This window comes from Oncorhynchus nerka, linkage group LG27 (assembly GCF_034236695.1).
Source record: "Oncorhynchus nerka isolate Pitt River linkage group LG27, Oner_Uvic_2.0, whole genome shotgun sequence".
In the NCBI taxonomy this organism is placed as follows: domain Eukaryota; kingdom Metazoa; phylum Chordata; class Actinopteri; order Salmoniformes; family Salmonidae; genus Oncorhynchus; species Oncorhynchus nerka.
Window position 1 is genome coordinate 27,617,219 of NC_088422.1, and position 12,476 is coordinate 27,629,694.

Consider the following 12,476-nt stretch of genomic DNA (forward strand, 5'->3'; position numbering starts at 1 on the left):
TAAGTAGTCACCTTGGATGACCTCACCTTGAGTAGGTTACACTGTCGCCGAAAAGAGGAACAGTAAAAAAAAATATTTCCTTAATTGTGTTTAAAAAATATTTTTTAAACTATTGTCATTGTTGTTTTACATGGCGTTTTAGCAGACTTTTTTCTTCAAAACATTTAGAATCACAAATGTGGATGACAAGTAGGGGTCTTTTACGGCTCTACTGCTCCCTCTGCTGCTACAAAGTAAACTGACACCACAAAGCTACTTCATTAGTAGGCTTTTAGCTATTCACTACTATACAAAATAACACATTTCCAATACCCAAACGCAATGTCAGCTGTTGTTGATCAAAGTGATTTTATTTGTAAAAACAAAAATGACAATATGAAACAACTTTGAGATAAATACATATTTGTTGATAACTTTAAACATCTGCTATCTGAGCAGCTAACCGATCGCTGCAGCTGTACATAGTCCATCGGTAAATAGCCCACCCAATTTACCTAATCCCCATACTTTTAAAAATGTATTTACTTTTCTGCTCTTTTGCACACCAGTACCTCTACCTGCACATGAACATCTGATCATTTATCACTCGTGTTAATCTGCTAAATTGTAATTATTCGCCTACCTCCTCATGCCTTTTGCACGCAATGTATATAGCCTCTCTGAATAAACCAAATTAAAACCATTGTGCTGAGAAAACATGAATATTTCTAGGGAAGAAAGCATTGCATATGTTTGCTTTTTAAACTGTAAAGTTAGTGTCAAAATTATCTAGCTAAAATATAGATTCAGTTTCTACCATGATTTATGGCAAATGGTGGATTATGATCATCAAATATGGATGTGTACACACAAAAAAAATAATGTTTCTATACAAAATTACATTTTACAAATGAGTCTTATATACACATTTTAAGCATTAAATTAAACTATAATAGCTGCAAAATGGGAAATATGTGATACAGGTCACTATACACTTGGGTGGAGAAAGGCTGTGTGGCTCCCGAGTGGCGCAGTGTTCTAAGCACTGCATCACTACTGACCCTGGCTCGAATCCAGGCTGTATCACAACCGGCCAAGATTGGGAGTCCCATATGGCAGCGCACAATTGGCCCAGCGTCGTCCGGGTTAAGCCGTCATTGTAAATAAGAATTTGTTCTTAACGGTCTTGCCAGGTTAAATAAAAAATCAAATATGTTTTTGTTTACTTGACCTCCATTCACCTTTTATTGCTTTTTAGTGAGGTCTTAGAGGTGACCTGTACAACAAACATGCAGCATTCAGTAGAATGATATATTGTAGCAATAATAAGTGTTGTGCATCGATTACGTCTTAATCTCTACTGAATAATTTCCTATAGTGCCTACAACATAATAGTTAAAAACCTTTGACACATCTGACTGCAAACCTTGCCTCTAAACTTGAATCACCAAAAAGGCTTTGGTCAACAGACTGTCCATTATTTTCCCAAAGCAAAGGCTTGATCTTTATCCCAACAGGCCTCATGATTTTCCCAAATGAATATAACATTTTTAATTGGAAAGGCTTCAACATTATCCCAAAATATGAAAACTCCAAGATATCCCAAAAGTAATCCCTTCGCCGGTATGCAACAAGCATCCATAGTAACAGGCAATGGATCAATCCGATGATCCTTATCACATTGTTATTTGGTTTGATCACCATATATCTGGACCTGTCACTCAGCGTAGCAATAAGCTGATCCATGTCTTTACAGAGCCACACTACATGACCAAAAGTATGTGGACACCTGATTGTCGAACATTTCATTACAAAATCACAGGCATGAATATGGAGTTGGTCCCCCCTTTGCTGCTATAACATCCTCCACTCTTCTGGGAAGGCTTTCCACTAGATGTTGGAACATTGCTGCACGGACTTGCTTCCATTCTGCCACAAGAGCATAAGTGAGGTCGGGCACTGATGTTGGGCGATTAGACCTGGCTCGCAGTCGGTGTTCCAATTAGTCTCAAAGGTGTTCGATGGGGTTGAGGTCAGAGCTCTGTACAGGTCAGTCAAGTTCTTCCACACCGATCTCGACAAACCATTTTTGTATGGACCTCACTTTGCGCATGGGGCACTGCCATTCTGAAACAGGAAGCCTTCCCCAAACTGTTGCCACAAAGTTGGAAGCAAAGAATTGTCTAGAATGTTCCGTTAAGATTTCCCTTCACTGGAACTAAGGGGCCTAGTCCCAATCATGAAAAACAGCACCAGACCATTATTCCTCCTCCACCAAACTTTACAGTTGGCACTATGCATTGGGGTAGGTAGCGTTCTCCTGGCATCCGCCAAACCCAGATTCGTCTGTTGGACTGCCAGATGGTGAAGCGTGATTCATCCCTCCAGAGAATGCGTTTCCACTGCTCCAGAGTCTAATGGCGGTGAGCTTAACACCACTCCAGGAGAAGCTTGGCATTGAGAATGGTGATCTTAGACTTGTGTGCGGCTGCTCGGCCATGGAAAACCATTTCATGAAGCTCCTGACGAATCATTCTTGTGCTGACGTTGCTTCCAAAGGTAGTTTGGAACTCAGTATTGAGTGTTGCAACCGAGGACAGACGATTTTTCCGCGCTACGTGCTTTAGCAGTCCCGTCCTGTGAGCTTGTGTGGCCTACCACTTCATGGCTGAGCCGTTGTTGCTCCTTGACATTTCCACTTCACAATAACAGCACTTACAGTTGACCAGGGCAGCTCTAGCAGGGCAGAAATTTGACCAACTGACTTGTTGGAAAGGTGGCATCCCATGACGGCACCATATTGAAAGTCACTGAGCTCTTCAGTAAGGCCATTCTGCTGCCAATGTATGTCTTTGGAGATTGCATGGCGGTGTGCTCAATTTTATACACCTGTCAGCAACGGATGTGGTTGAAATGTCCGAATCCACACACGTCCACAAACACTATATATACAAAAGTATCTAGCCTGCAAGGTCCACATCACCCAGCACCTGTGCAGAGGAGCAGAGGTTAGCTCTATACAGCCGGGCCGTTCCACAAAGAGTGCCTTTTGCGTCCCATTGATATTTTAAGTAGAAATTGTGCACCAATATTGAATTTTAACAGTGTGTTATATTAAATGAAGTGCCCTTTAATAAAGACCACATAGATAATTAAATAAATTCAGCATTTTGACATGCTCCTCCATGCACCGTCTGACTTCTAGGAAGATTTTTAACCCACTTAACCCTAACATTTTCACCATCATTGTAAAGTAATTTTGTTGCTTTGACAAAGTCATTTTGAAGATTCACAAGGGTATTTAAGATTAAATCACCAACCTTGTTATAGTCAACCCTATTACTTTATTTGGCACTTAGTCTTTTTATTATTATTATTATTTAACCTCGAAAGGGTAAAGTGAAAAAAGAAAAAGAAAAGTGCTTTTAATGACAATGTTAAAATGAGGTGAAATCAAATTAGGTTGACCAAGTTACACTTTCAAAAGGCACCGAATTGGTGGAACAATCCAGCTAACTGCTATGAAATATGAACATGCATGAATACTGTACATGTAGCATGCAAGACATATAGGCTTTTAAGAAACCCAAGGGCAGGAATGTGTCAAATCATTGTGAGGAATGTCCAGTCCTCTCTCCTTCTTGCATACCTTACATGAGTTAAATGCTACATAGTAACTGGAATTGCCTGGCACAGTGAGGCTTTGTGTCTGGTCTCCAGACATCAGGTCCATTACCACCTGGCAGGGACAATAGATAGCCACAGGGGTCGAAGATTTATACACAAGTTGTACAAGGCACATGTCATATGTCACCTTTTACTGTATAGTAAAACAAGCTTGCAAGTTCCTTTGAAAGTATGGAATTGACATGTAATGAGTGTAAATTCGAGACAAGAGTGCTCGGAGTTCCTTTTTAGGAAGGGGAAGTTAGCAGCTGGGATAACAGAATATACAGGAAAACACACCAAGACTGCTCTCTGGTGGTGAAGGATGGAAGCTCTTTACTTATAGATAAGGCCAACTGGGAATTTGACTCAACCAACCTGACTTGAAACAATATTTACCCAGCTCTTTCTTAAGCATTAATCAAAATGAAATGGCAAGTGTTTACATTAAATTTAAAAAGTATCAATAGTAGTATAGCTTAGTTCAAAAAAAGTTAATATTTCCAATTTCTATTACCTACAAACCACAGGTGGTTGGGAGCTTTGAATGAATATATATATATATTTTTAAACACTCCCATTTTGTGCGAATGAAGGCAGTTTGATTTAATCAAGTCTCTTGTGAAACCCTAGAATCAGATAGTCTATTAGGTGATGATTGTTTTATGTATACAACTACACAACCAATAAATCAATAGCATATCTCCCTTGCACAAAGAACACCATCTCCCTTGCACAAAGAACACCATCTCCCTTGCACAAAGAACACCATCTCCCTTGCACAAAGAACACCATCTCCCTTGCACAAAGAACACCATCTCCCTTGCACAAAGAACACCATCTCCCTTGCACAAAGAACACCATCTCCCTTGCACAAAGAACACCATCTCCCTTGCACAAAGAACACCATCTCCCTTGCACAAAGAACACCATCTCCCTTGCACAAAGAACACTATCTCCCTTGCACAAAGAACACTATCTCCCTTGCACAAAGAACACTATCTCCCTTGCACATCAGTAACAGTCAGAGTGAAGAAGCATGAAGAGGTAACATAAGGATGAAAGTATTATACCACTTGGCAGTGATGCATTAGTGTATGCTGCTGACTGTGTGCTTGCTCTAGGCAATACGGTGTCTTAAAAGCAGGCAGAATAAAAATCATATGAAAAATATACAATTGTCGCCCATAGTTGGGCTGCAGTGACATTAGCCATGGTACACCCAGTTGCTGGTATATGGCTGAGCTGTGCTAGTGCCTGATAAAGAGACAGAGGGCTTGGTTGGCATGCAGAGGGCCTGAGAGTGAGTGAGCGAGTGAATGAGAACTGTCCAGGATAAAACAGGGGTTGTTCCAGTTCTTCTCTCACTCACCATCAGGCCCAGTTTCACACATGCAGTTCCACCTTCTGCCCACAGCGAGAGCTACAGGTATGTGTCCTGATGATCTGCCTCTGTGCTACTCAGGCTCTGTCTGGACATCTGGAGGGGCGACTCTTTGAGAAGAGACTGGTCGTTAAAGACTGGTTGGTCGTTGAGGGCTGGTTGGTCATTAAGGGCTGGTTGGTGGGGTAGGTGAGAGTCTTTAAGTGTGTTTGGGAGAGGTGTGTCATTGACGAGGGGCTTCTGTGCTGGTGAGTCTCTCAGAGTAGGCTGAGGATCTCTGAGTGGAAGCTGAGGCAGAGGATCTCTGAGTGGAAGCAGAGGATCTCTGAGTGGAAGCTGAGGATCTCTGAGTGGAAGCTGAGGATCTCTGAGTGGAAGCTTAGGGTCACCAGGTAAATTATAAGGGTTGGGGATCTCTGTGACAGGAGGAGGGGTTTTCTTAATGCTCTTCTTCTCCTCTTTGCCCTTCTTCTCTCTCTTCTGCAGCTGAGGGGCAGGCAGGGGCGACTCGACGATGATGGTGGGGTTCTGACGAAGCTCCTGGCGACTGGGAGGCTCCGAAGCCATGATAGCCCTGGCACCGTGCATTCTGGGAGGAGACTTCCAGTGCAGCTCACCGCGGTTCTTCCTCCAGCGCTTCAGCTGAACATGGTGCTCGCTCTCAACGTCCCGCTCTGAGATGGGCACATCCAGAACCTGAGGGAGGAAAAGAAAGAGAGAGAGGTTACTGCTGGTCACTGATAGATTATAGGCATGCAGTACACTGGGAAACTTATTTACGAAAATACTCAATTGGTTTAGGCTATCTTGTAGGAAATGTGATTCAAAAAGTATAGTGCTAATGGCCAAGAGGAGAAAAGGTTTGTTAGGTGGTGAGACATTCCAGTCCTTATCTTAACCTTGTTAGTAAATGTCAAACTGCCTGAGGCTAAAGGAGCTTCATAGTCACTCACAGTGAGGATGGTCAACACTATCAGAGAGGCTATTGTCAAAGTGAAGAGACACCCACACAAAGCCAGGGAGGGACTAGACACTGACCAGTCAGAACTGTGAATCACTTTAACTTTCACTCTGAACTCTACATTTCTGAACAGCCATTGTTCTCTTTAGCCAGGCACAGATGATATTTCCACTCTGGGTAAAATAGGGGTGTCATTCTAATCGCTATCTAACCGGACTCAGCAGCTAGATGTATTTCAGTGTGCTTGAAGACGATACTTCTCCTGTGTTTATTATTGTGTAATTCCTGTGTATCTCTATAGTCGTTGACTCCCTGCTAGTGAAGCCCTTACCTCCCCGGACGAGGAAGCCCTTACCTCCCGGAAGCCCTTACCTCCCCGGACGAGGAAGCCCTTACCTCCCCGGACGAGGAAGCCCTTACCTCCCCGGACGAGGAAGCCCTTACCTCCCGGACGAGGAATCCCTCCTGCATGTAGCGTGGCTCTATGGCCCTCAGCAGCTCCATGGTCTCATACTGGCCCTGACACGCATTCAGCTTCTCACGGGTACCCAGCATGCACTTCAGCAGCACTAGGCCCACCCGGAAAATTATCTTCACACCTGGGGGAGGGGTAATAGGTCACATAGTCACTAACTGGACATGAGGGATGATTCCAGAGTTTAACATCCACAATTGCAAGCATCACCGGAACTTTACTGATTATCTCAATGGGTGATCAACAATAGTGCCGATCTCCAGTGTATAAATTGGAGGTTGTAACTGAATGAATCCAAGACAGATGTTTGTGTGGGAGTTTCTGCAACTAACGAACCGTCACAGAGGAACATGTCCCAGACACGGAGAACTGAGGCCCAGGGCAGGGTGCGGGAGAAGGCACACATGAACCACTCTGTCATGTAGAGAATGGGCTCTATTTTATGTTTCTCCAGGTGGCGGTAGGTTATGGGGGAGACACGCCGCGTCAAAGCATACAGGATCTCTCCATCTAACTGGATGGCCTCCTGCAGGGACAGAGGAGAGAGAAGTACGTAGTTTCATACTGACAGGAGAACAAAACACATTGTGTGGTCTACCTTACTCTATGGGCCTTATCTGGTAGTGCATTAGTGAAGGGTACATGTCTTACCAGCCCTGCACTGTAGTATCCAGGGAGGTACTTCTCACAAATTTGGACCAGTCCCCAGAATGCATCCTGTGGAAAAACATACAGATGATGGTGTTAGGAAATTGTGACTGGAACCATACCTTTAGAGGGAAACAAAACTAAAGCACAAAGTTACGGCAGGCTAGCTATAGGTGTAGCGTACATAAACAATTCCATTGTAACTAGGGTCACAAAAGGAGGGAAGCTGGTCGAGAGCACTATTCACTTAGCTAAACCACAGGTCAGTGAGTCATTGTGAGAGAACCACAGTTCAGACCACAAGAGGCACAGGGCTCACCTCAGCAGGCATGTGCATGAGCAGCACAGCAGCAATGGGGGCCTGGGCTTGACAGTAGCCCTCCTCTGGCCTGTACAGCGTGTAGGCCTTCAGAACACGGAACAGGTCCTTCTGTCTGTGTGGGTAAACAAACACACACACAAACCCATGAACACAGCAATGAACACACACAAGGACAAAGGTCAGACAAGACTAAATGTCAAACATTAGTCCCTGAGTGAGGATAAACGATCCTATTGTGTGAGACAACTAACCCGTGGCCCCCTCGTGATACAAACATCTCATGGAAGGGGAACTGTCTGTGCAGGTCTTTCTCAATCACATCCAGCTCTTTTGGGTCTCCAGCCTGACTGTCCAGCTCCTGAAACAACACTAGGGAGAATCAACCTCAGTCCCACACAGGAAAAACAAACAGAGCGTGAGCAAGAGAAAGAACATAACCAACCTCGAACTTCCCCCGGTTCTGTTCCCTCTTCACTTTTCCTCCTGACAGGTAGAGCCAAGCACGGCCTCGCAGTGAGGGAGGGATTCCTTTCTGGCACCGCAGTCTCACCTGTTAAAGAGACAGAGAAATGTATTTATTACCAACCAAAGATTGTTCCAGTAAAAATCCAGCTGCATTACAAGAGAGTTGTTATACTAGAGCATTATAGAGTCAGTATCGTTGACTGAACTGGAGGGACCCTGTAATCATGGAAACAAAACAAGCCGTTGGACCTATACAATCCTCTATGCGTTCAGTTGAATGACTCATTCACACTTCTACTCAGTCCATTTCTTTTTACAGAGATCATAAGCTACTGCCACTCTTTCCAGAAGAGTATGAACAGCCATTGGAGGAAGTCATGGAACAACAAAGTAGAGAAGGGGAAACAGAGACACTATGACTCCTGAGTGAACTCTGGGATCAACCAGCATAGCAGCCAGAGGAAACATTGCTTACTGATCATTTTTGTGTTTATTTAAGTGCGTCCACTTCAGTGCATTTCATGTGGTAATACCCTTAACCAAGGCATACTTGAGTTTGCAGTGAGAACAAACTAGTCGCTGTCAAACCTGCAATCTCCACCCTAACTTTGTTACAGGGATGGGTCATGTGATGTTACCCCCACCCAGAGTCTTGCTCGGTCACGTGTTCCAACATGGAGTCGGTGAGGGATATAAAGGGATGGGTCATGTGATGTTACCCCCACCCAGAGTCTTGCTCGGTCACGTGTTCCAACATGGAGTCGGTGAGGGATATAAAGGGATGGGTCATGTGATGTTACCCCCACCCAGAGTCTTGCTCGGTCACGTGTTCCAACATGGAGTCGGTGAGGGATATAAAGGGATGGGTCATGTGATGTTTACCCCCACCCAGAGTCTTGCTCGGTCACGTGTTCCAACATGGTGTCGGTGAGGGATATAAAGGGATGGGTTGTGTTATGCCCTGCTGCTGACTCATGGAATTGCGATTAGGCTGAAGTTTAATAGTTAACGTTAGACACACGGGTAGAACTGGCTAGGCAACTTGAGATGGAAACCAACCGGCCTGAGAAGCCAAAGCCCTGAACAACCTCCACGAAGGAAACTATCCAAAGCTTTACACTTCTTCCAACCATTAAAGTTTACTGGGGAAGAAACAAGTCAGTGTCTGACATGCAGGTTAATAACTGGCTTGTCTGAATTATTAGGGAACACAAACAGTGTTGTTGTTCTAACAGTAACTGTGCTGTAGCAGCCATTACAATACAGCCCAAACCCCCAACATGCCTGGACAGGGATGGCATGGAAGCAATACTTAGATTTACAAAACCAGAGCAGAGTGCTATCAAGACGCAAGAACTAACTAGGCCCTGGTTGGCTAATAACATAATAAGGAGTTGCCACATACTGTGAAAGAACTTATTTAGGATCGTTTGAGGAATAATTAAGACCACCAGATGGTAAGAGACAGTGTCACAACAGTCTAGACACGGCAACAAATTAAGTTGTGTCAGCCCTATGAATGTTCCAACTCTCAGCAACTCTGACCTTTTTGTGTCTCTTGACCATCCATTTGTCCCAGTTGCTCAGCATGTCTAGCCACTTGACCTCTCGCTGCCTCAGCACCTCTGGAGGGACATCCTGAGCCCTGAGGGAGAGACAGAAGAACAAGGAGGAAGTGTTAGAACTTCCTAAATCTAAGCAAAATGATAGAATTTGATAAAAATCTGTTATAGCTTTCTAGAGTTTCAAATTGTTTTATAAAAAAAAAGGTGTAGAACTAGAATGCAAATAAACAGGTTTTGAAGCATTAAAGATAAGAAATTCAGGAAAGGGTAAAACAGGTATCTGGGAGGCATTTGATTTTCCCTCTACGTAGGCAGGCAGGGTGGGCCTTGTGCAGAACCAGAAAATAGTTTAGGTAATGCTATAATGTGGTAAGTTTGGCTCCATGCCTCCATCCAAGAAATGGAACTGAGCATGAGAAAATATATAGGCCTAACGTTTTCTTATAGCTTGGCTTGATGGCACTCAAGCAGCATGTAATCATCAGCACAACCTTGTAATCATGGGATATAAGAAGTCTTCAAAGAGAGGCCTTTAAATTTGGACAACCCTCTTTCCTCTTAAAGCCAGAAGCCTTAGTTGCTGCATCCACTTTTTGTCTTCTGAATGATTGATCTATACCCATTGATTCTTGAAGAATATAACATAGAAATGCCTCATGTGCTCAGTTCAACTGTAGTACCTCATCAGAACACAAAATAGTTTACCCAAATGTTAGTAAACAAAGTCAAATGTAAACAAGAACTGTTTAGCTTCAAAGCCTGGTAAAAACAGAGCTATGGATACAAGGACTGGACATGATATCACATGTATTGTCTATGAATTTGAGAGCGGTTACATTTCTCCAGCCCCATCTCTTCCCTTTTCAGAAAAATGGGGGTGGGAAACGCTTTCCTATTGTTTCAATTAAGGATTCTAGCAGTAATTCTATTCACTCCAATCCCCAAAGCTGAGATAAATATTTGTATCTTCCTTTGCCAGTTTGCCTACCACCTTACACAAATTTAAATAAATAGACTATGCTGTACTTAAGTAGAATTTTGTTCATCATATAGAAAAAATCTTTGTCTCCCACTTCCTATAAAAGCATGAGCCAGAAGAGGCACTCCAACAATGGGGCACCAGAGATGTGGCACAAGGCCAGCCAACACTACAGAACACAGGAAGCTCCCAGACAGATAGTGCTTGCACAAATTTCACTCATTCCTTCCATTTGCAGTGTGCTACACTGCAGGGCATGGACATAAGCACAAGAACAAAGACTTCTCACAATTAGAGAGATATACCTCTTGTTGCCTCTGGCAAAACCATAAAAGAGGAAATTGGAATAAAATACATATTGTTGACATATTAAATTATTTGGAAGGAGAAGGGTGCATTGAGAAAATCAATGTGTAATTGTACATCCTAAGACTTAAACTTAATGTAAGCTAACTATTAAAAGAAAAGAGACAAGTCAAAGTCATAAAAAACATGTGCTGAACCAAGTGTAAAAGGAAGAATGTGCTCAGGAAAACAAAGCCTGGTGTCCCTCCAATCATGACAGGGAGCATTTGAGTCCCCATGCTGTCAGCTGCATAGTCCAAAAGTTAATATGATGTCAGTGTCCATAAGGCATTGTGATTCAAAGACACCACAAAAGAGGGAGATGAACAGGAAAGGAGACTAAGATGATAAAGCTGGTCAGCGTCGCCCTTCACACCTAAAGGTTTATTCTCAGTTCCCCCTTTCAGGGTGTTCGGTTCTTATCATCCTACGCAAGACCAAACACTGTATGTAAACAATCAGGGGCCTTCCCAGAACTTCAGCACAGACCGGTGGCTTCAAGGGAGGGTCTCTGCTTATAGAGACTTTATGCTAGTCCGCAGTTTGAGTAAATTGGTTCACATATCTTAAAATAGTACAGGGTATTTAAAACAACTTAGAGAAATAAGTCACATTCGGTAAGAATAGTGCGTTTATGCCAAGTACACCCCAAATGGCCCCATTCACATTAATTGGGAGGTTGATACTGGAGGCATGCCTTTTTCCATAGATGGGACTAGAGAAGAGACAACCCTTTAAAAACACACATTTGATGTAGTCACATTTCACACACCCAAGTAACTATAGGAGTGTGCAAGCTTACAAATTATATGGGGCAATGTGAGCAGAACACCAACGTTACTTACGATTCTTCTGAATACTGTTGCGCCCCTCCAATAAATCCATATTTATCAGTGTGCCTGTCGTTGGTAAAGCCGTTCATCTCGGAGTCTGAGCCAAGGGAGCTCTCGTCGTCCATATGACTGCTACTAATGGTCCTGATACTTCTCGAGTCGGCCGACTGGCGACCATTCTCTATTTTAGCCATGATTCTCTCAATAATACATATATTTCTTTGGCACGGTCACAATCAACAGTATGTAACCAGGCGAACGTTTACAAACAAAACTGATGCCATGGAATACGTAGCTAGCTAACGATAGCTGTCAGGACTAGCTATCGTCTGGTATGTAGCTAGCTAGCTAATTCATCTAGTTATTAACAACAAAATTCGTAACTGAGCGAGCGAAATGTTAGTAAACACCGCACGTTTTCCCGTGTGATGTTGACGTCCCAGCCTTTTCAGACAGTAACATAAGCTAGCTGCCGTGTGCGCGTTAATGGTCGTAAACGAATCTGGCTAGCCTAGCTAGCTTGTAATGTGGCAATGAATTAGTTAGCCAGCTAGCTAACTAGGTAGCACAATTCACCACAAAGGTGCATTTGTTGCTTATGTCATGTTGGTGTAGCAAGCTAAAAGACAGTTTGTGTCGTTCCTTCCTTCCTCCTGTTCCATGTATTCTGTTTCCTTGTCAAGGCAAGTTGATAAGTTCGGATGTCCTGCCTGCGCTCTCATCTAGCGCAGTGGTTGCAACTTGCGTTCCCCATTGGTAGTCACATCAGCTGCCTCAACCTCTTGAACATCTGCTTACTCAATATTTTGAGCTGCATATCCCAGTTGCACACCATGACAGTATGCCCCCATTCA

General features: G+C 43.4%; 1 protein-coding gene across 1 annotated transcript; it reads right to left on the minus strand.

The window, feature by feature from the left end:
* Window positions 1–329: 329 nt before the first annotated feature.
* Window positions 330–12,406, minus strand: LOC115111519 (TBC1 domain family member 10A-like). The gene is made up of 9 exons (XM_029637652.2): window positions 11,635–12,406; window positions 9,446–9,545; window positions 7,878–7,985; window positions 7,687–7,793; window positions 7,433–7,547; window positions 7,117–7,182; window positions 6,802–6,991; window positions 6,435–6,589; window positions 330–5,725 (listed from the first exon to the last, which is right to left on the minus strand). The coding sequence occupies exons 1-9, from the start codon at window positions 11,814–11,816 to the stop codon at window positions 5,069–5,071; spliced, it is 1,680 nt and encodes a 559-aa protein (XP_029493512.1). The 5' UTR covers window positions 11,817–12,406; the 3' UTR covers window positions 330–5,068.
* Window positions 12,407–12,476: the final 70 nt, after the last annotated feature.